Source organism: Podarcis raffonei, chromosome 4 (genome assembly GCF_027172205.1).
Source record: "Podarcis raffonei isolate rPodRaf1 chromosome 4, rPodRaf1.pri, whole genome shotgun sequence".
NCBI classification, from domain to species: Eukaryota; Metazoa; Chordata; class Lepidosauria; order Squamata; family Lacertidae; genus Podarcis; species Podarcis raffonei.
Window position 1 is genome coordinate 66,515,526 of NC_070605.1, and position 23,045 is coordinate 66,538,570.

The 23,045-nt window shown below is 38.2% G+C and overlaps 1 protein-coding gene across 2 annotated transcripts in view; it reads right to left on the reverse strand.

Annotated features, from left to right (window-relative positions):
* Positions 1-7,688: 7,688 nt before the first annotated feature.
* CDKL5 (cyclin dependent kinase like 5) overlaps positions 7,689-23,045 on the reverse strand; it is a 66,021-nt gene continuing 50,664 nt past the window's right edge. The window contains exons 15-18 of one of the 2 annotated variants that reach the window (XM_053387120.1): positions 22,491-22,587; positions 19,093-19,215; positions 17,819-17,938; positions 7,689-14,848 (exon numbers count right to left, since the gene is read on the reverse strand). In XM_053387120.1, coding sequence (XP_053243095.1) covers positions 14,459-14,848; positions 17,819-17,938; positions 19,093-19,215; positions 22,491-22,587 — 730 coding nt within the window. In that variant the 3' untranslated portion in view covers positions 7,689-14,458. The remainder of the gene's footprint in view (positions 14,849-17,818; positions 17,939-19,092; positions 19,216-22,490; positions 22,588-23,045) is intronic. The other variant, XM_053387121.1, reaches the window with a different exon arrangement.

Sequence of the window (23,045 nt, forward strand, 5' to 3'; positions counted from 1 at the left end):
GGATAAAAAAGGGGCGTCCGTTGTTGACAAAACATACAGTGATGGCACAAGACATACCTCGGAGGGGAGGTCCTAGCATTTGCAATACCAAATCTTTGTTGCTTCCCCTAAATTATGATGATTTTTAAGCATTAATAGCAGCAGCAAACAAACCATGTATTTCACCATATATACAAAATGACACAAATCAGTGCATGTGGATGAATTGTGTCCTGGAAGGCTGAAAATGTTAACCAGATTTAATCTGCATCATCCTATCCTCTCAGGTTTGAATCTAGCTTATTCATTTCAACATGATAGTATCCCAGATGCTATGCAACCTGTCCAGCTCAGATGGGGCCATGGGTTTCTTCCAGCTGCAGGCAATAAACACCTTGACTGCAACTGATAATTTGACTCTGCTTGTCATTCAGCTCAGTCACCCCCATAGGTAAAGGTAAAGCGACCCCTGACCGTTAAGTCCAGTCACGGACGACTCTGGGGTTGCGACACTCATCTCGCTTTACTGGCCGAGGGAGTAGACAGCTGTCCGCAGACAGCTGCCTTGTCATGTGGCCAGCATGACTAAGCCGCTTCTGGGGAACCAGAGCAGCGCACAGAAATGCCGTTTACCTTCCCACCAGAGCAGTACCTATTTATCTACTTGCACTTTGATGTGCTTTCAAACTGCTAGGTTGGCAGGAGCAGGGAACGAGCAACAGGAGCTCACCCTGGGAATTCAAACCGCCAACCTTCTGATCGGCAAGCCCTGGGCTCTGTGGTTTAGACCACAGTGGCACCCGCGTCACCCCCATATAGATACTTAATTTAAGAGGTGCTAGGATGTTCTGATCTTTTTTATAGGTTTAAAGTCACTCCCATTTTATAAATTAAAAAATAGAAATCTTAATTTGTGTTTATTTATCTGTTTATATACCGTTTGATTGTAATAAAACCTCTCCGTGGTTTACAAAACCAGTTACACAACAGTTCAATGTGTGTCACTGTCAGCATATAGAAAATTTCCATTGTATCTTGACTTAAATTTGTTTGTGATGTAAACATGTAGAATTGTGTGTACATAATTATATTCCTTCCTTATGTGCATGTGTTAAATGTAAGGGCTTTCAAAATAAATTTAAATCTACACTCAAAAATAAAGCCAAAACTATTTTGATGATTCACTCGGTTCTCCTTCTTCGAGCTGATTCGCCACTGTGAACCTGTGCTTTTCTCAGAACTCTCCAGGGGCCACAATTCAACAGAGTTAAATGCACGTTATACCAATTACTTCTGTGTTGGGTTGGGGCCTATAGCCTTGATTAACTTACAAAATAAGCTTTCATGTGATTAGTAAATAACTATGTGCTTTGACTTTAGTAACAACCCTATTAGCTGTGATCTTCGTTTTGGACTTTGATATAGGCCAGCTGGGTACAGATGTAATCCTGGCTCTGCATTTGCACTGGTGGCTGGGTTTGTTGCCTGTCGAACCTTGATTGCTCAGTGCAGGTGCTGGTATTAAACAGGGATGTATGCAGCTCCCTGGCCAGGCTTTTAACTAGGGAAGGAGTATAAATTCTGTTCAGCTCAGATTTAAATGTGAATCTTCCTGGTTCACACCTTCCAAAACAATACATTAAACCTGCAACTTACACAGGGGTTGCGTTTTGTAGGGTGGCATAGCTTTTACTCACCCACTCTACCCATAGGTGACAGGACAAACTGTAGTGTGTATTTTCAGGACTTTTCCTTTTCTTTTTTCCCCAAGCTGGAAAATAAGAGAGCAGCTTTTCTTTTGGAACTTGGAATTTGAAAAATACTTCACAATGCAAAGAGCTAAAGTTCAGATTTGGGGTGGAAAGCCAGATTATTATGTTAGTACAGTTTAGATTTCCCAGATAGCATTCCCCACAGTGCTGACATTTCTATATTCGGGGTTGTATCTTGCTCATATTATGCAATACGGGGATTCAAACAGTGAAAAATATGCATGCATTTCAGTTTTAATGGAGGTGGCTGAAGCAAAATATTTGAAGGCTAGGCTCTTGGGCATCAACGGTAATGAATAATGAATTTGATTCATGGATTGGAAAAGCACTAATTCTTTAAGCTCCAGTTATCGCAGCTTCCCTTAATAGGCTGCTTGAATCCATTGAACATTGTACTCATAGTTATCCCTTCTCACTATGCAGTTGCTGCTTTAATGTGTTCATATTCGGCATCCCATGGAAGTTTTTTTTTTACTGAAATAATTACTACTTACTTTTACAGCTAAGATTTGATATTGGGAATTGGAGCCATCCTGAATTTATCCATCTCATTGGTTTGAAGTGACAGCTTGCTTTTTTCTTTTGCCAAGACTGTGCCCTCCCATTGCTGGACCAGAACTCCCATCATCCATGAACGTTGGCCGTGCTGTCTGGGGCTGATGGGAGTTGGAGTCCACAACGTCTGGAAGACACCATCTTAGCAACCCCTGGGCTAGCACATTGCAACCATGGGTATGTTGTGGTGGCAGTTCTTGGGCTATTTTAAATAGCCCAGTTAAAACGTACCCACACAGTAGAATGGCTTCAAATGTAAAACCAAGCCATTCCCCACTATTCATGTAAATAACAGCAGGACAACAGCAGTGCACTTTCCTGGGCTATGAGTCATTGAATCCTAGAATTGTACAACTGGAAGGGACCCCAAGGGTCAACTTGTCCAACTCCCTGCAATGCAGAATCCTTTGAATGCTAATACTCTGAACCTGAGCAATGTGTCTTGGTTTAAATGGAATGACGACACTGGCAACCTTCTTTTACCTGACTCACACCATGTTCAAATTAGGCCTAAATGTCAATTAATCATTGTTTAACGTTGCTTTATATACAATATACAAACTACTTTTGTATAACAGAATGTGTTCTTTGAACAGCTCATAAGATAAAAGACAATACTGAAAAAGATAAAGGACTATAATTACTGGACAGCCATTGTGGTATAATGATGGTACTTTGGATGAGGACCTGGGAGACCAGGGTTCAGTGTCCTGCCTCCTTTGGTCATGAAGCTCACTAGGTGATCTTAGACTAAAAAGGCACTCATCTCACTCTATAGGCTGAGGGAGCTGGCGTTTGTCCTCAGACAGCTTCCAGGCCATGTGGCCAGCATGACTTAAGCCGCTTCTGGTGAAACCAGAGCAGCACACAGAAACGCTGTTTATCTTCCCGCCACAGCGGTACTTATTTATCTACTTGCACTTTGACATGCTTTCGAACTGCTAGGTGGGCAGGAGCTGGGACCAAACAACGGGAGCTCACCCCGTCACAGGGATTCGAACCGCCGACCTTCTGATCGGCAAGCCCTGCCTAACCTACCTCCAAGGTTGTTGGGGGGATTAATTGAGCGGGAAAAGAAGCACATCTGCTACCTCGAGCTCCTTGGAGAAAAAGGTGGGATATGAATGAAATAAAGAAGAAAAATACCATAACAGAAACAAGGAAATACAGTACATGTCCATTTGCCTGCCCCTGCTAGCAGCTCCCAGGTGGCTGGGAAGTTGGCCACCTAGTGACACAGTTTTCATAAAATCCAATTGTACACATACAGGGAGCTTTCCCCCCTCAGAATAAAATCCTAAAAAGGCTACTGAGAAGTTGCTCCCATGTAAGGGCTATAGAATTGCAGGTTAAATCATCTATGGCTGATGTAGAGAGGGAGGAAGAGAGAGGTAACATAGAGCAATAAAAGCAGCAGCTGTGGGTTTCTAAAGATAGGTATCTGAGGGGGAAAATATATACACTTATACGACACAGACCTTTCCCCCCAATAGCATTGGGATTATGGCACCCAAATATAGAAAGTAAGTTGCTGTAGGTAACCAATCATGTTTTATTCATCTGAGCCAGCACTAGATATTAGACAGAAATTCATTTCGGTTCACATTTAAAGGTAAACTTACCATATTTGCACATTCCAAAACAATGTGTGAACTGGAAAAGAGCCAACCTTTCTGAAGTTTGCAATTCAGTTCTCCATTCATGCAGTGCAAAAAAAAAAAAAAAAGCATATACTGTGCATAATTTGTCATTGGTTTTCTCCCACTGTATCCAGGTGTCTACAGGAACAGCTGGTGGTATACATGATACTGTGCACTACAGATAATGGCAGTCTACCTCATATATGCCTATTGGCTCAAAATGGGCACTCATTTCAAAGTAGCAACTACCTTACCACAGACTTGTGCTTGCCAAGACCACATAACATTCTCATCTTCTAAGCACCTAGAAGCCTCAGTTCTTTTCTTGATACAAGAGCAAATACATTATGGAGAAAGAGATTAAAATAGCCTATAAAGCACCAAAACAGCATATGTGTGAGGAAATCTAGGAAAGGAACACAGCTTGCAGAAAATGTCAAAAAGTGGGGCTGGAAAGTTGAAGCTGAACTGCATTTTCATGTTGGTGTCAAGAAGTATTAGCTCCAGTGAAATGCCATACAGAACATATTTATCATCTACCATTGAGACTGATTAAAAAGTGCTGTGACAGTCATCTCAGGAAAAGTGTAGGAAGAAGCTTGAAATAAGCACATAGCCATACCTGCAGAAGATTTTGCATATAAAGCTTCCAGAAAAGATGGAAGCTTATTTGCTATGATTAAAGGGGTCATCTTAATATGCTTTCCCATAAAGCATAAGCAATGTGGAGATAAAAATACAACCAGTTATTCAACCTGAATATATAGGCAATGCTAGCTGTTGTTTTAAAATGAAGAAACATATAACCAGTGCTTTTTTTCCGGGGGGGCGGGTACACAGGGGTATGCATACCCCTAAATATTTTTTGAATCTAAGTTTGGCCTTATTGAGGGGTGGTATTTCAATATGAGTAAGAAAATGAGAGTACCCCTAAACATTTTTTTTTAGAAAAAAGGCACTGCATATAACTAGAAAGTTTCATAATAGTGGAGAAATTAGCTCAAAACATGCCAGACAGGCAATACTTTTATTAGGACTAACCAAAATGTCCGAAAAGAGTGATCAAGCTTTCTCCAGAACTCATCAGGATGGACGTTAAGTGAAGTGGTCTCAGGGGCAGGGAGAAGGGGAAGGAGGAGGAGGAGGAGGAGGAGAGTTTGGATTTGATATCCCGCTTTATCACTACCCGAAGGAGTCTCAAAGCGGCTCACATTCTCCTTTCCCTTCCTCCCCCACAACAAACACTCTGTGAGGTGAGTGGGGCTGAGAGACTTCAGAGAAGTGTGACTAGCCCAAGGTCACCCAGCAGCTGCATGTGGAGGAGCGGAGACGCAAACCCAGTCCACCAGATTACGAGTCTACTGCTCTTAATCACTACAGCATACAGGCTCTCACAGGCAGGCAGGCAGGCAGAAAGAGGGAGGGTGTGAAGCCAGTATGCAGCTCAACTGACTAGCAGTTGAATATTACTTCAACACTGGCAATGGAATAGCATCCTCTTCAGCATTGAAAGGCAGCAGGCAAGTTTAGGGAGAGACTGACAGGTTGTGTAGGACACACAGCTCTGATCTCCTACAGAAAGGAATGGCCAAGAGGCTCAGGAGTGCTGCCAGTGCTACCTACCCCCTCAGTACTCTGTCTAATGAATATCCATGAGACCAGTGCATTTCTATGGGTATCAATAGAATCCTAGTTCCTATCACAATTCACATTCTGATAGGGTGACCTAAGTGCAGTGGTGGAACTCATGCTTTACATGCAGAAGGTCTTAGGTTCAGTTCCCAACATCTCCAGTGAAAAGGGAACTCTGGTTGCAGACTTGGGGAAGCCCAATGTTCCTAGAGAGCAGATTATCAGGCACCAACTCATATTTGCCTCCTTCCAGTTTTCACAGATACACTGAGATCTCACTCTTCTTATTACTGAAAAGGTCAACACAGAAGCTCCAAATTCTATCTCTCACACACAGCTGCTCCTAGGATAGACTTGGCTTTTCGGTGTGTGCTCATATCATCCATTTATTTTATTGTCTTCAGTAACTGGCAGCCAAGGAGATGTATGGAGTCAAATTAGAAAGCAAGAAATCTTTATGGAACAGAAGCATCTGCATCCAACGCCATTTATAGAGAACAAAAGGTGGGTATTTCTTTCCGTAAGAAAGGAGGAATTATCAAAATGCTGTACTGGAAATCTGTCACTCCAGGCTAATGCATTTTATTAAACTCACCAAAATCCCAAAAAAGTGATGGCAACAAGCAAGAGAGATACCTAAAGGAAATGGAAAACTTCAAACATACTGTATATCCAAATGACTGAAATGATGTGGAACACAAACTGCTGACCAAGATTATACCATTTGGAATGGCAGTTATCAAGATTTTGACGAACTAGATGGTTTAATATGCAACACTGCATTGCTGCCACAAGCAATTGGCTCATCCGTTAGAAACACAGAATCAGTGAGCATACATCAGCTGACAAACATTTCCAAACCAATGTTGAGAGCAATAGTTGTTTCTCAATGAAGCAGATGATGACAAAGAGATGAAGAAAATATTGAGAACAAAAGGCTCTCCCAGATACAGAAAAGGAATTGTGAACATTATTGCTCAAGTCTGGACTAGTGTTTGACAGTCCTGATTTTTCCTACACAACCATCTTTGAAGCTGGGCAGTAAGTTAAGCTGTGTCTACATATGCTTCACACTAATGTGTGGAGGGAAACAGGAACATACCCCGCTCCTGATGTTGTCCTGGTGATGGTCCCATCTTGGATGGCTATAAGAGTAAATGAATTCCTGGAAGAGGAGGCTATCAGTGGCTATGTCCTATCTCCACTATGGGAGGTAGTAGGTCTTTGAATATCCACTGCTGGGAACTGCCAGTAGTGAGCGCTATTGTGCTCAGGTTCCGATTGTAGCCTTCCTCTGGGAAACTAGTTCACCACCGTAAGAACAGGATACTGGAGTAGACGGGCCACTGGCCAGCTCCAGCAGGCTCTTAGGTTCTTATCCACATGTGGAATGAAAAAATGTACCCATGGAAATACAACTGTACACATATAGGTGCTCCTTTTTGAACACCTTGCTCAACGTATGGACACTGGCTATGGCTGGGCTAATGGGACACACACAGACCCCCTGTACCTGTGTGAATAGGCCTACTGTGACATGCTCATCTGAGATTCATGGTCAACTCTAGCCTTGCCATACGTAAACCAAAGAAGTCAGTTTAATTAAGAACACTAGTATTCTGATGCTGACATGTATCTGTATACTTCTTGCTGTTCTCTTGGCAATTTTTCTGCTTGGGGAAATTATAAGATCATAGTAATAAAGTAGATGAAACACTTGTGGGCTGTTCTGGAATGAAGCAGAGAGAGAAATGATATTCTTGTCCAGGACAGATTCTTCTAGTGACCTCTGTAGCTCAGTGACCCCATGGGACGAAGATGTAAAGGGAACACTGGCATATTATGTCAGCTATATGGCTATGTCCAAAAGCAGGTCACTGTCTATTTGAGATAAAACAGGTACTATTTGAACTCAAAAGTAATGTACATAAACTGGTATCATTTAAATGTTTCAGACAAGTCAAAAATATTTCTTGGCAAATACATTCAAGGAGCTAGAGGTTCAAAAAAAGCTAAGCACAGAAGGGTAAATAAAAGATCAGCAAGGCTGAAGGAAACTTACTACAGATGCACGAAATGTTTTGGAGGACAGGAGGGATGACAACCTCAGTTTTCTAGTGCAAAACCTGCATTTTTATTAAAGACATGTTTTGGAAGGCCCATTCAAAAATACATTGTGCTCAGTAAAAATGAATAATTCCCATGCTGATAATTAAAGATTAAACATAGGATCATTTCTGTCTCTCTTTCTCATACTATTTACATAAACAATAAAAATTATACAGCAGTTAAAAATGGAATACATGCCTGAAAACAATCTGATACGGTGTAAGCACAACATGATACAAAGAGTTCTATAAACACTTTACAGATGGTTTATTAACTTGGAATGAAATCTTCAAATACCCAACATATTTTCAAAATCAGTTTTAATTCAAAGATTTACATAACGTCTTTTTCATAACAGAAAGCAAGGTTGATTTTAAGTTTGCGCATCTGAGATTTTCTAAAAAAGGGATAGTGAAAGTGGGTAATCTTTACCTATAATGCTTCAAAAGCCAAGAAATCTGCCTTTTTAATTAGATCTTTTGGGTTTACCTTGACTTTCCTAAAGCTATTAACTTCTCCAAGAGGCATCCTCTCCCCTATTTTTTCATCTACAATTCTTATTCAATATTTTGACAATGGAGATCTCAGCAGTCCTGGATTTCTAAATATATTAAATAGTCAAAGCTATTCCCCCCTGAAGATCTCTATTTGGCATTTTTCCCCCTTCTCCAGAGAACCTGAATTTATAGGTCAAAATGTACTACTATGGAATTAGTATGTCCTTCACTTTAATTCTTCTAACACTGAGGTTGGAGAAAAAGAATCTAAAGAGGATAGATTTCCCGCCACTTATGAACTCTAAGTCCTCCCACTAGAATTAATTACAGCAATGTATATTTTGCAATCTTAGAATTAGCACACATCTCAGGTGATTCTATTAGCAAATATTAAATTGTGATGCTCCATACATTTCTTAAGCCACCATGCATTTTACCGACTCTTCAAAAATAATAACCCCCACATGATGTATTTTCCATATTATGTCCAGTGGACTAAATTTTTGTGGTTTGTTTGTTTTTTAAAGCACATTTTAAGATAATGGTTATGCTGGAATATGATGAGAGTTAAAAATGCATGTCTCAGATAATCTAGCAAATAAATGAGCAAATGAACATCCTGGACAAAAATCTAACAATGGTCTAACAATGTTTCAGAATGGGAAATTAAATATTTTCATGTCCATCCCCCCGGAGCGAAAAACAAAACAAAAAGGGCAATCCAGCATAAAGAAATAAAGGAAGACCCCTTAAAGCAATTTAACAATGGGCATGCACTGAGCAGCTTAAAATTAATATAAGCACTGTCTAAAAACAGGTATGGGGAACCTGCAGCTCTCCAGATGGGTGCTGGACTACAGCTGTCATAATTCCTGATCACTGGTCATGCTGGAATTTGGCTAGGGTTGATGGGAGTTGTAGTTCAACAACATCTGGAGGGCCACAGGTTCCCCATTCCTGACCAAAACCCCGAAAGACCGGACTCTTCAAAAAGAAAGTAAAGCAAACTCCGTATTATAATTTGTAATTAACTGACCAAGAGAGGTAACTGAAAAGTCCTGTGTTGAGCAATGTCCTAGCAAACAACAACTGTGTACAACTATTTAGCTATACATTCAGTAAACATGCTCTACGAACAGCTACAAGAAGCAATGGTACTGTATTGCAGCAGCTTGTTTAAGAGAGCTTGGTCACCTTTATTTGGCTGAATGAACTTAATCGACATTTTCCAGAAGCGCTGCTCATTTAATGGTAAACTTCATAGGAGTGGGCAAATCTTCTACACCGCTACGTTGAAGCGAGTGACGTCAACTTTTATTCATTACTCTTAAAAGTAAATGGAACTGTGTTCAGCTAACATATAAAATTCCTTTAAGTATTTTGTTAATAAACTGGTCAGTTATGTTTCCATGGTATTTTTATTCTATAATGCAGAATATTAATAAGTGAGTTTGTGTGAGCAGACACACGCGGACATGTGAGGAAAGGCTCTCACACTGTTGTTACGGTAGCTGAATGAAGAGAATTCACTGGGAAATAAAGATACATTAATTTATTTTGATAATTTGTCTGTATGCAACTGTGTTGTATTAAAAGTTCTTAAACAGCAGCTGGATTATACTAGACACTAGGAAAAATGGCTTTTGTCCTTATCTGCTACTAATTCTCATGTGTAAGCCAGCTGGCATAATAAAAAATAACAGGAGAATGGATTTGGATACGGAAAGGCACCTTTTCTTCTAGAACATTTTCTCAACCTGGTGTCTTCTAGATGTTGAGGCCTACAATTCTCGTCAGCTCCAGAAAAGCAAGGCCAATCATCAGGAATTATGGGACGTGTACTCTAAAACATCTGAAGGGAACCAGGTTGAGGAAGGCTGTTCTAAAATAATCTTAATTTTACATATACTTTAATATTGTTTGAATGTTTATTGAAGACTACTGTAATATGCTTTCCTTGCAACATATACCAAGCCTAGCTCAAATAACTGCACTATAAGACAGAACCATTGTACACTCCTTGTGCATGTTCATCTAATGCCTGAATAGTTGCACCACCACACAAAACAAATACACAAAAACTTATCATAGCATTACTGTTATGCAAGAGTCAGGCTACACATTCACATTCTCAGTTGAGAGTGTTTTAGGCAAATGTCTGACTAAGTTTTATTATTCTACCTCAGAGCAAAACTAACAAACACTAGTCCAATACTCAAATAGAACCGTGACACAGATATACCTGTTCTCTGCCAATTTCACATTTGCTCTCGGTCATAATTCAATTTGGTATTTTAAGGAGCCTTAAAATATTTGGATTCCTGGTTCTTCTCTGTTGGTTATTTTACAAATGCCTTCAGTTTTAGCTGAACTACCATACAGTGTAAAAAATAAAAAGTTGGATATATTTAAGGCAGCTGGAAACTGTGGATTACTCATACTTTTGTGGTGTGGGGGGATGGCAGAATGGAAGAGAACATTTTAATAACTGTGTTTTCTATACAAAAGCCAAATGAAATACTAAAGACTATCAATACTTCTCTTCTAGGACATAAATGATTTTTTTATATATATTTTAAAAAATAGTTACGAATCAGGAGCGGGAGGCTGATCACAATACTATTTGGGGATTTATATGGGAAGCTTTCTTATATAGGAGTTTAAAAACAGAACATGGTTTTTTAAAACACACATCTGAAAACCATACCTCCTGATCTTGGGTTGAAGTTATAAAGTACTGGGTTGGAATGCTTGTAATAAATGTATGCCAAATCCAAGAAACAAGGAGTGACTGCCATTGCCCTTCCCTAGTGATCTTGTCTGTTGCTCAAAGTAGTGTGTTGTTGTTTTTTTAAAGGGAGATAACCAATTGTGGCAACCTGCTCACGTGACAAGCCAGTCTGCTTGTAGGAGTCTCATTCGCAGTGTAGTGCAACAGCCAAATCCAGTGGGTGCCTGATGCTTGAGGATAACTAGCCAACTGCCATTATTATTATAGTTGGTCACAGTTAAGCTTGTCCAATGTCAGCTCTCAAACCTCTTGCACTAAACATGCTAGATCTCAGTCATAAATTTCAGTAATCTTTCAAATTTTAAATACAACTTACAATTTTTTAAAAAACTTAAAAATATGCTCATTCCCCACACTCAGAATCAAGCAAAATTTAACTTGCTTCTCTTTTTACTATCATCAACGTTTACCAAAATAAAAATCTCAGCAGCATGTTTACCAAATTCTACTTTCAATAAACTGTTTAGGCCAGTTTTTGATGCATTTTATTGGAATATGGGCACTTTCAAACGAAATGCTATTGAATGGACAATTTTGCAAAAGTATCAAAGATTTGTTCCACAGATATTGTTAAATATATCAAAGTTTTATTTTCCCTATTTAAAATATCCCTACAATCCCACAGGAAAATGTATGCTGCCTTCCAGTAGTATACATGACACTGATTATTTTATACTAGGAATACCATCAGAGAGCAAAACACATACCTAAGTTTAGCTGCTCTATCCTTGGTAAAGCTACAGAGAGTACAGCAAATTACTTTTCTAATCTCAGCGAAGAGAAAAGCTCACACTTGAATAATAGTTTAATGTGTAATAGGCTTTGCTCTTCTTCTGATGCTAGCAAATCTCCATTAGCCTAATAAGATTTTTGGATGTCTTAGCATATTTACAAGTCTAACATATTACAAGTTGGCTACATAAACCAAATTAAGTGCAAGGCTTTTGAAATAAGACTTACTCTTTATATTAACAGATTGGAAACTGTGTGTGTTCAAGCATGATGTACAGTTTTCATTTTAACAAAAAGAGAAAATTATATTATTTCTTCACTTTCTCCTGAAAGTCAGACAGATACTTTCAGGTTTATCCTTGAAAATGGCAATACTAATTTTAAAAGCAACAATACAATTAATGATTTTCTGATATACTTAACTTTGATGCTAAATCTTTTCAAGGCAGAGGGCTTCCACACACAAGCTAGAAATAGCATTACAAAAAATTGTGTGTGCAAATTGCCTGCAGTGTAATAAGTATTAGTAATCAAAATGGGATTTAGCAATAATTAAACAGCTACAACTAGTGTAACGCAGACAGTACTGCTCAGAGCTGCAGTCTCAAAACAAATAGTAAGGCCAATTTGGCAGTTGGTGGGTGAAGGACACTGTTAGAAGATAGATACTCTATTAATCAAATTGACACCCAGTTACTAAACAAACTCCATCATACGGTCTCATATTCCCCACAACACACTCATTATTTCATGTATTGTTCTAATACCTGTTTTCTAAATAGGAAACAGACACATATACTATCCTTCCAACTCAAGTTTTTGGTTTTTACAATGAAAAATATTTTGTTCCTACTATGAAGTCTGCAGATGCTGTTTAAAAATTCACATATATCTTTAATGTACTGCAAAGATAAGAGTACATCTCTTCCATTCGTCTGTACTTCTAAATATCCACGTAAACCAGCAAGTTTCTGCTTTTCAGGTAATCTTTTGGAGGACAAAGCAGTAAACTGCTAGAAAAACCACAACTAGTTGGCTAAGCTATGCTTTCAAGAGTTGTGTAAGTCTGAGGAGTTAAGACTTAAAACATGTATTGTTCTGACACTATTGTCTCATTCTTTTTTCATTTATACCAGCTCCATAATGGGCCAACATTTTTCCAATTATCTTTTTTTCCTGAGTTATAGTAATTGTGAGCAAACGGAATATTAGACTCTACATACACTCTGCTATAAGTCCACTTGATTTTTTAAAAATAATATTCTATAGGAAATTAGAAAACATCCAGCACTCTGAAGAGAGTGAAGCTTTAATGTCCACATAGATATTCTTATAAGTGATATAGGGGGAAATCAAACTTAGCAGAAAAAGTGTTGCTTTCCATATTCAAATATTATGTCACAGTTTTTATTAAATCTTAGAAACAAAATAGAAGTGCCACATCCTCTCTTACATTTAAATACAATATTTTACTTTCTGGTCGGTACAATTTCAAGCAAAGTGCAAAGAATACATAGAGGCCTAAAACCTTTCACCATGATTTACAGTGCTAAGTCATGCCAACTTTGGCTTGCCACTTGCAACTCCTGCTGTGGCTCTTTGGTCTTCACCTCACATATTGAACAGAAGAGGATCTGCGTTAACTTGTTACAGGTTAGTTTTTCTGCATGGACAACTGTAACAAGGTGGGATTCTACCACGATAATGCAGATGCCCATCTTCCATTAAGAGTAATGGGAAAAGCTAAGCACACATTTTGGGGGGAATATATCACTTTTCAATTGACTTTAAGGGTTTCCATTTTTGATAAGCCATTGCCTGCAGAAACAAGCTAAGAGCAAAGTCTGAGAATTACTATTGTATTTTGTTTTGTCAGCAATGACACTGCATCTAGTACTAGCTGGGCAAAACTTCTTACAGTTCACACTTCAATCCACATTCAGTTCCCTTTTATTAGAAGTATAATACTGCACTTTATATCACAAATGTATAAAAATATGGCAGATAGTGTCATAACAATACTTTTCTTTTAAATGAGTATATTTTTAAAAAGACAGTTATTTACCATTTATATATATCTGTATATATATATATATATATTCATATATATAATTTATGTATATAATAAAATACTCCTGATGCAATCTATGTATGTTAGTTTTTATAGAAACTACTGTAGCTGTTGCACTGCATCACAATGTTTCAAACAGCTCAAAATAACTATACATTGTAACATAAGATATGATTATAACAATACAATAGTAGATCATAAATAAATATTACAAACCCTATCAAATATGGAAGTTTAAAAAACAAATAAAAACATACAACTTAACTTTAAACCCTTATTAGGGATACAAGTGTTTCACATAAACCCCACAGTTTCTTTAAAAAAAATTAAATCTAGGCAGCAATATTTTTTTTTCATAAGGGCACAGGTCTAAAGACATTTCTTTCAACTCTCCGAAGTGCCTATACAGACGGAGGTGTGCACTAAGCTGGAATGTAAAATGAGAGAAAAGGGCAAAAAAGTTCATTCTCCCTGAAGTGCACATTCTTTTGTCATGAGATTAGATGAATGGCAATTAATAATTTCACTGTAAGATCCCTACTGGTGTGGTAACAAACAGTAGCTCCACGTATTCAATATTGCACACCTTTTATAAAGCTGAGAATTCAGTTACCACCACGATCACCAGCACTGCCATGCCCCCTGATAAAATCCCTGCAATAGCATTTCCTGGAGTATTATTACAAAGCTGTCTCTTTCAAATCATTCAAGTTTGGCATTCGGGATCTATTTGTTCGGTTGTAAGTATGACCATTTTGCCCACTCTTAGAAGGCATCTGATCAGAGTATGAAGTCCCATCATTGGCACTCCTGTTCACTGGGGAAACATGCCAACTGGGTTCCATCTGGCCCGGGATCTGGAGTGTGGTTCTGCCTTTTGACTGGGACTCCTGCCGTAGGTTGCTGCTGCTACTGGAGGAAACTTGACTTATGGGATGAATTCGAACTTCAGAAAAAGATGTTTTAGTTGGCTGACTTGGTAAGGGCTGGAATCGAGGCTCAGAAGGAATTGAATGGTTTGAGGATGAAGAAAGGTGCAACAACTTGCGGAGGGATTTTAAAGGCTGGCTCTAAAGAAAAAGAAGAAAACTTCATGGGCCTTGTTATTTTTATTTATTTGTACTCCCTTTTCTGCTTATAAACACCGAAAACAGTCTTTGTTCAATAATGCTGTATTATTTACAATATGTTTCTTTTTCCATCCACTTTCCGCTTTTCACTCAAGAAAGTATAGTCTAGAAATACGGTGCCCAAGTATGTTTTTATAATATTCTATAGCTTTAAATACTATTGCATTTTCAGCATTTGCATGCAGAATGAACATTTCTCTACTTGAAGATTCTGTGCTCAAATTTTGACATAAATGATAAACATTATTCTTCACTCTTCCACCAGGTTTGATAATTTCTTATACAGTGGTACCTCTCGGAAGCCAAACATTTTGCTTTTGAATGCTGGAAACCCAGAAGTAAATGCTTCCGTTTTCGAATGCGTCTTGGAAGTCGAACGGCTTTCATTGCATTTTTTTCAATTTTCTCCATTGCAGACCACCCTTTGAGCCTCGGTTTTTGAATGTTTCGGAAGCCGAACAGTCTTCCAGAACGGATTACGTTTGAGAACCAAAGTACCACTTTATTATTGTTAGTTTTAGCTGCCTTCTAATAGATGCAACAGCTTCATAGAGATTTTATTCAATTAATTAAAAAATACCCAAATAACAGTTGAAATAAGTTTATAAATAATTTAAATGAAGCTTTTAAAAACAACTGCTAAGACTCAAGATATTTCCAATATAAGATCCCTGAACATCCATCTGTCTTGAATGACTAATTTCCACAAGACACTTCTAAATTATGTACTTCAATCTAGTACAACATATGGGATAATACCATAACAGCCATGCTCTGCACTTCTCAGAAGCTATGGCTTCCCAGTACCTCCAGTTCTCTATATGTGTTAAGGGGGTGTGCTTTTAGCCTCCTCTCCTGAGGTCATTTTAGCATTGCTGGACAGGATGGAATGCAGATGGCAAATCAATTTACATCTAGCTGAAGGGAGTTCATGTGTGTTTTGAGAGTTCATCACCTCACATTTGAAACTGAAACCTCTCCTGTACTCTTTCTTATCTATCCTTATGAGATTTCTGACTCCTCCTGGCCATGAGTTTGAGATAGGAAGTTCAGAAACTTTTGTTGCTGGTGTAACACAATGTGGCAAACAGGAAATACGGTTCATTTCAAACAAGGCAATTTTAAACCACGGTTTCTGAAGCTGGCTTGTTGAAACTAGCCACAGCTAGTGTTAACCACAATTCCAGGCTTGGATCACACGACAAACTGGCTAACTAAAGCAGAAGTGAAAGGATCTGATTGAATCTTCCTGGCCATGTAGGAGGAAGAAAGGGAGAGCACTCAGTGTGGATTGTGCACATTGCACACCATGGTTTAGAGTGACATGTGAATGTGGCCAGTAGCTCACTAGCAGTTATAGGATCTGGCAAATAATTCACCTATGCTTCAGGAGTGAAGTGAAGCAGAAGTTTAGGGCTATTCTTATATTTTACCATGGAATGCAAAGGACATCAAATCATCCAAAAAAGTATGCCACTAATTGGCAGACGGAGTAGTTATTAAGGAAGCCAGGTCAGAACCTTGGGGAACTATTTCTCCTTTGAAGCTGCCAATGTCATCAGTAAAGAACAGGGGTGGAGACAGTACCTGTTCACTACTGCTGAGTAGCAGCAAAAGGGGTAGAGGTAACCATGATATGGCAGTCCAGGCAGGCTTTCCATGAAGCCTGCTAATGTCAGCACCCTGCACAAGGAACTGCTGATCATTCATGTGATCATGTGTCCTGTCTCCATCTCAGCTACTACCTTAAACCTTTTTCTAGTATGAATATGTGGCCAGCAACTCGCTTAGCTGCTGTTGAGCAGCTATGGCCAAGTACTGGTTGCCTCTACCATAGGCCAAATCAACCTTTACTGATCATCCTAAGAGGAGACCCTGCTGGCCATACTGTGGCCAGCATATTGCCATCTGGAAACCTCTCAGAAAAGGCCTTTTCACCTGCAGCACCAACCCTCTGGGATACTCTCCCAAAAATGATTTGGGAAGCACCATCAGTTGCATGTTTCAAATGTCTCCTAAAAATTCAGTTCTTTAACCAGGCCTGTTTCAAGGTTTGAAAGTGTTATCTTTCTTACATTGCTGACTTGCTTTAAACTATGGATTTCCCCCCAATATATTTAATTCTGATCACAGAATGTATTCTATTGTGCTTTGGGGTATTTGCCAATAATGTAAAGTAACATACGGTAGTACCTCAGAAGTCGAATGGAATCCATTCCGGAAGTCCGTTTGACTTCCAAAACATTTGGAAACCAAGGCGCAGCTTCCGATTAGCTGCAGCAAGCTCCTGAGGCCAATCAGAAGCCACGTCAGACGTTCGGGTTCCAAAGAATGTTTGCAAACTGGAACACTCACTTCTGGGTTTGCAGTGTTTGGGAGCAAAAACGTTCAGCTCCCAAGGTGTTCGGGATCCAAGGTACAACTGTATACAGTTTCTAATTACAACAACAATGAAATACTGCCCCCTGTCCAACACATGGATGGTCACGGTGGAATTAAAGCAAAAATGGTCCTCTGGGTTGTAAGACTGGCAATCGTAACTATTCTAGGTTGATTCTGGAGGGAAGGAGGAAAGACAGTGACATCAAAACACAAGGCAGCTTTATCTTCTCCCTTCAGCATTTCTCTGGTTCTTTCATACGCTCCATCCTGCTGTTTAGCATACCTAGATACTTGCTTGAAAGAGAGAGTAGGGCTGGACTAAAAACTCAGAGAAAAGTGGGTTAGAGAAGCAATGGATTCAGTCAGCATGTACTGTACTCAGTGGATGGACCAATGACCTGAATGCAGTATAAACTTCATATGTTCCTATGATATAAAGGTATATACTGGTACTTTGGGTTGCTACTTAGCAGACCTACCTACTATTCCCCTGACCTTAAACTGGAATGAAGCAATAATTTCACTTACATGACTTTGGATTTCTGTCATCTTATCAGAATGCCAATCCTTCTGCCTGCTGCCAGGGTGATTAGATGAGTGCATCGCTTTCTGTAATGCCAAAAGATCCTGACTATCACTCCCAGGCATCTGCAACACAGAAAGATTTTGGGGGCTGATCAATTCCTAAGGAGTAGATGTTCCAAACTGCTTCCCTTCTCCCAGCTTCCCAGATCAAAGCAATGCAGGTGAAGCCTGTTATTGCAATGCCCCTTTAATATGTCCATATTAATAATCACATTTGTAGATGCCATGCAGATTTGTTACAACCTCCACCTTTAAGGCATTCACATGCTGTTAGTGAAATCACTGTAAGAGAGAAAGAGCAGTTAAATAAGTGCATTGTTGTGTTTCATCCTCATTTCCATAGCATTCCATACTGCTCTTAAGATCATGAGCCACCTCCACAAAAAACAAAAACAAAACATGTTTTCTTTCTTCTCAAGAAAAAAGATCAATATATAAATTGAAAGTTATCAGGCTGTTAGTTGTGCATTATTTGTGCAAGGAAACAATTTATTCCCCACCAAAGTAAAATGAATTTTATAATCACACAGGTTTCTAAGTAATGCTACACTAGTTGCAAGGGGAAATGATGGCTGAACCCATCACCGGGATGGTTTGAGTATTCATAGAATTATTGGGAAGGGACAAGAAATTATTGGCTAGAGAGTGTTTTCTCGGCAACTGAATCTTAGGATTAAAAATTTGTTAAGACATTAAATGTAGGGAGCTTAGCCTTTATTCTGCCAATCAAAACAACAAGGCGGCTAATTACCACAAAACCTAAGGAAATTAAAGCTATTAAAAACAGACCAATATAGAGTTCTGTGGCAAATCAAGTTAATAAGAGGTTGTTTCATTTTTCAAAGGAAGCTTCTTTTTACTTAAGCCGAAGGAAAGAAATGGCAAACCATGTAAACATGACTCAACTAAATAATATAAAGAAAGGATAATTTGAACATTAGTACCATGTGACTGATTTCAGATGATGTTGCATTTAATGGTTTGCTACAAACATCTATTCCTAATTTTTCAAAATATAACCATGTCACACTTCTTGGAAGTTTTGAAAACTTAAAAAAATCTTTGAATTTGTGGAACTGGCTCAAGATGCTTAGCTTGCATGAAGAGGCTTGTGATCCCATGGGAAAAATACATGCTGCTGTGGTCAGTAAAATAAATTTACTGAAGTATTTGTTTGTTTGTTTTAATTCAGTGCTACCATTTTTAAAAGTCAATACCATAGGTAGAGTGACTACAGGAATCTTTTTCAAAGAAGAGCTATGCTTTAAGTGATTCTTTGTACTAAAAAGTGGAAAGAGTGATTTCTTGATGCTTGGATTCTCCGTCTTGGTGGATTCTGTCTGCAATATAAGATAAAAGACTAATTGCATAAATAACAGTATAATTCAGGAGAGCTACCCATGTCTCTTATCTGCACATATATGAACACTTTAATAAGTTAGCCATTTCTTATGCCAAATCTGCTGTTATTTAATTGTGGCAAGATAAGATTAATTGCTCTGCTGAATAAAAAAATGTCTATGGAAGAAACACACCTGCCCACTTAACACATTTCAAGAATGTGTCTGTCAAGAATGTATGTATTTAATAAGTTCAGAATGAATTGATTTAACCAGGCTTTTGAATTTAGCATATGAACTCTTAATAGAATCATGATAGCTGATTTTGCATGTAGTAAGGTGCATAAAATGTTTATCAGTTTACTTACACAATGTAGGGTTTTATATCATTATTGTTTAAGATCATTATATCCAGATGCAGCAAGTGGTAAGAGAAATTAGAAAAGGGTTTACCTGCATGCAAAGTAGCAACTGACTCCTATAATAACTCCTAAAGTTATAGCTAGTTTCATTTTACTAACTAAATTAATTATCAAACAATAAGAGAAAAACATCCTTCAATGAAAATGCATGTCCAAGGCTGCAATCCTAATTCCTAGGCTATAAACCTCACTGAACACAGTGAATTTAATCTGAAGTACATATGTATAGGAGTTGTGCTCTGCATATGCCTTGTAGCTGACATATGTATTTTAGAAGGAATTGTATGGGAGAAATAAATTATCTGCAGGCTATGAAAAACTTAGGTGCACTACACTGTTATGTGCCAATTCTTAAACACAGGCCAGCAGTTTCAAATAAAACTGCTCAGAAAAAATAGCTCTGCTACTTAGCATCCTGAAATCTTCTTTTCATAGCAGTAGGGAGGATCCAAAGTGACTGCAATAGAGGTGATTGTTGTTGTTTTGTTATTCTTTTATTTTTTCTGCAAATATATATTCCATACTATAATTCCCCCTTCTCACAGTGTCCAACATGCTCTCTCCCTAATTTTGCACTCACAATTATCCTGTGAAGTACGTAAGACTGGATATTTAACCTGAGTTCTCCCTAGTGCTATTCCAACATATTTTAACAACTAAGCCACTCTCTTTGCCTCCGTTTCAGAAAGAAACCCAGTGAGAAATGTTCTTATGGCAAAGCATTGTGCTAGCTTGAAATAGGCAAATAAAGCTAGCACAAAATATTTTCACCGCTGAATATGAAGCAGTTGCGGCAATTATGCTGACGTCCTATAGCTGTTGATTTACACCAGTTTCTACGTACAGCTATGTGGTCTTTATTACTGTACAATAATTCATTACAATAACCAGGCACACTGATTTGTAGCTGGCTCCATAATGGCCAAAATTTTACAGACTGGCACACAAAAAGCCCCAGATCCTATGCACAGCATATTGCTTATTTTCTCATTTCTGTGCCATATGACAGCTTTGCACACTGATCTAGCAATGGTGAACAGAAGCTTTGATCTAAACTGTCTCACAGACCAGTATCTTGGGTTGAGTCACAGTGTCTTAGCAAATTATGATCCTTTACTGAAACAATAGGTAAAGTTTTGCCAATATCTAACTATAGATATTTCCATTATGTTAGATACATGCAACAGAAGCTAAATTCTCCTTTCAACTCATTTTTAGCCCAGATCAGCAATTTCCAAGGAAACATTTCCCAGCTTTAATTTTGTCTAACTGCACTACATTATGGGTTTGTATCCATGCAATAATACTTGCTCACAAGAACAAAGGTGGGTTGGCAGAAAATGGGGGAAATGGGCATGAGACTGCAGAGTTTAACGAAAGTGGTTTAAATGTGAGAATGCAGATATCACAAGACCAGATAATGCTCATTCACATGAGTGTGACTTGTAGCATGCTCACCCAAAACATGGCAATTATGAAGCCATATTAAACATGTTATCCATTTTATCCAGACTTAAATTGGTATACAGTAACAGTTAGAAAAAGAAATCCAATGGAATTTCAACCAAACCATGTTCAAAGTTGTGTTTCCAAATGAGAATTCAGCATGCTAAATACAATAATCATTTAAGATATCAGCTATATTGCTGCAGGTATTACAATACTATAAACACTAATGCCACTTATTTCTATGTAAATTAAATACCATTTACCAGAGAATATGAATTCTAACCACATGCTTTCACTGCACTCATTATTTGATATTAAAACAGCATATGCATGCATGCAGATGCATCACCCATTCTCATACAAAAATATGCTTTTTAATTAGTTAATTCCTAATACATTACCCTGTAAAATTTATGCAATAAATTATTTTCTGTGTCTAGCCTGCCTCATTCCAATTCTAGTTTAGCTATTTTATTGCTCAACTGTTTGCATAAATGCCTTTCTTTGTAAATTAATTGGAGATCTCTAAAAATCAGACGCATACAATGCTAAATACAACATTTTAAAAAATGCAGAAATCCCCCTTTTAAGCTACCTTCATTATATCTGCTGAAAGAATTTATTGTTCGAACAATACTGCACTAACTGGTATTTACTGTTTTTATCAAATGCATTTTAATCTGTTCAGCATATCATCATGATCTGGGATACTATTATGGTGTATTGATAATGAATAAGATTGAAGGTTATGCATGTGGGTATGATAAGACCAATCATTCCCCTCCTCTCCACACCAACCAGCCAGAACAGAGAGCATATTTAGAAGCATCTCCCAAGCTATGAAACTGGTTATTCAGAGCGAGCGCAAGCCCATCCAGAACACTTTGTACTTCTACTCATGGATCAGTTTGTCTATTGACCAGCAGTACTTCTGCCTCGTCTGGATGAAGACTCAGCTTGTTAGCATTCTTTGTTTAGTCTTGCCATACTATAGACTTCAAAAGAAAATATTTCCACGGAAGTAATCCTTCAGATACTTTTGTTTTCAGATATGAATAATTATATAGCTGACAACTGTGAAACTAGTTTCCTGAGCCCAAGCGGGGGTGGCTTTAGGTGTTTTTCTTGAATTACAGCACTCTACTTCCCTTGCCCACATAGTAAATTGCTTTTGATATTATGAGCTTCAAAAGCAACTTGTGATCATCTTGGAGTCAACTCTCTAAAGTGAGAAATTCTGCTGGTCAGCATAAACCAATTATGTAAGTCTAAGTAGCTCTACAGATTTCAGCCTAAAATGTTTATATGCAGATAAGCGTAAACATCTGAAAAGGAAAACTGATGCTTGATAAAACTATGACATAAAAACAAACTTTTTAAAAATAGGAAACTGAAATTACTTACAGATTGAGATTTCTTTTTCTTCTTCTTTATCGCCCTGAAAAACCCTTGCTTTTCTTTTTCCTTTAGTTGCTCAGAATGAGCATTTTCAGGACTTTTCCTTAACACAGAGGGGGAAAACAAACAAACAAAAAGCCAACTTTAGCAAAAAAAAATTTTTTTTACATTGGATTATCTTATGGAGTCATCATTTTCACAGGAATGGGTATGAAGAATCTCCTCAGGCCTCAAAAGTCCTAAAACATATAGGGCTGCACCTGAATTCTGATCTAGATTTTCATGATAGAAAATAAGCAGTGCAAAAAGGAAAGCAAATTTTGGGGGCCAGAGGTGAGGAGTAAGACTTACCCAAACCCACAATGAGTTCTGGCAGGTGTTCCCAGTGCATTTGCTAAGGAACTCTAGGCACATGTACGAGCTGATGACATTAGCTCAGACCACTGTTCAGGGGTTTTGTGTAACCTACATGTGCTACCAATAATTTTTTTGTGTTGACTGATTATATTAACATTACTTTGCCTAGAGGCCTAATTCAGAAAAACACTTGAACGTTTCACT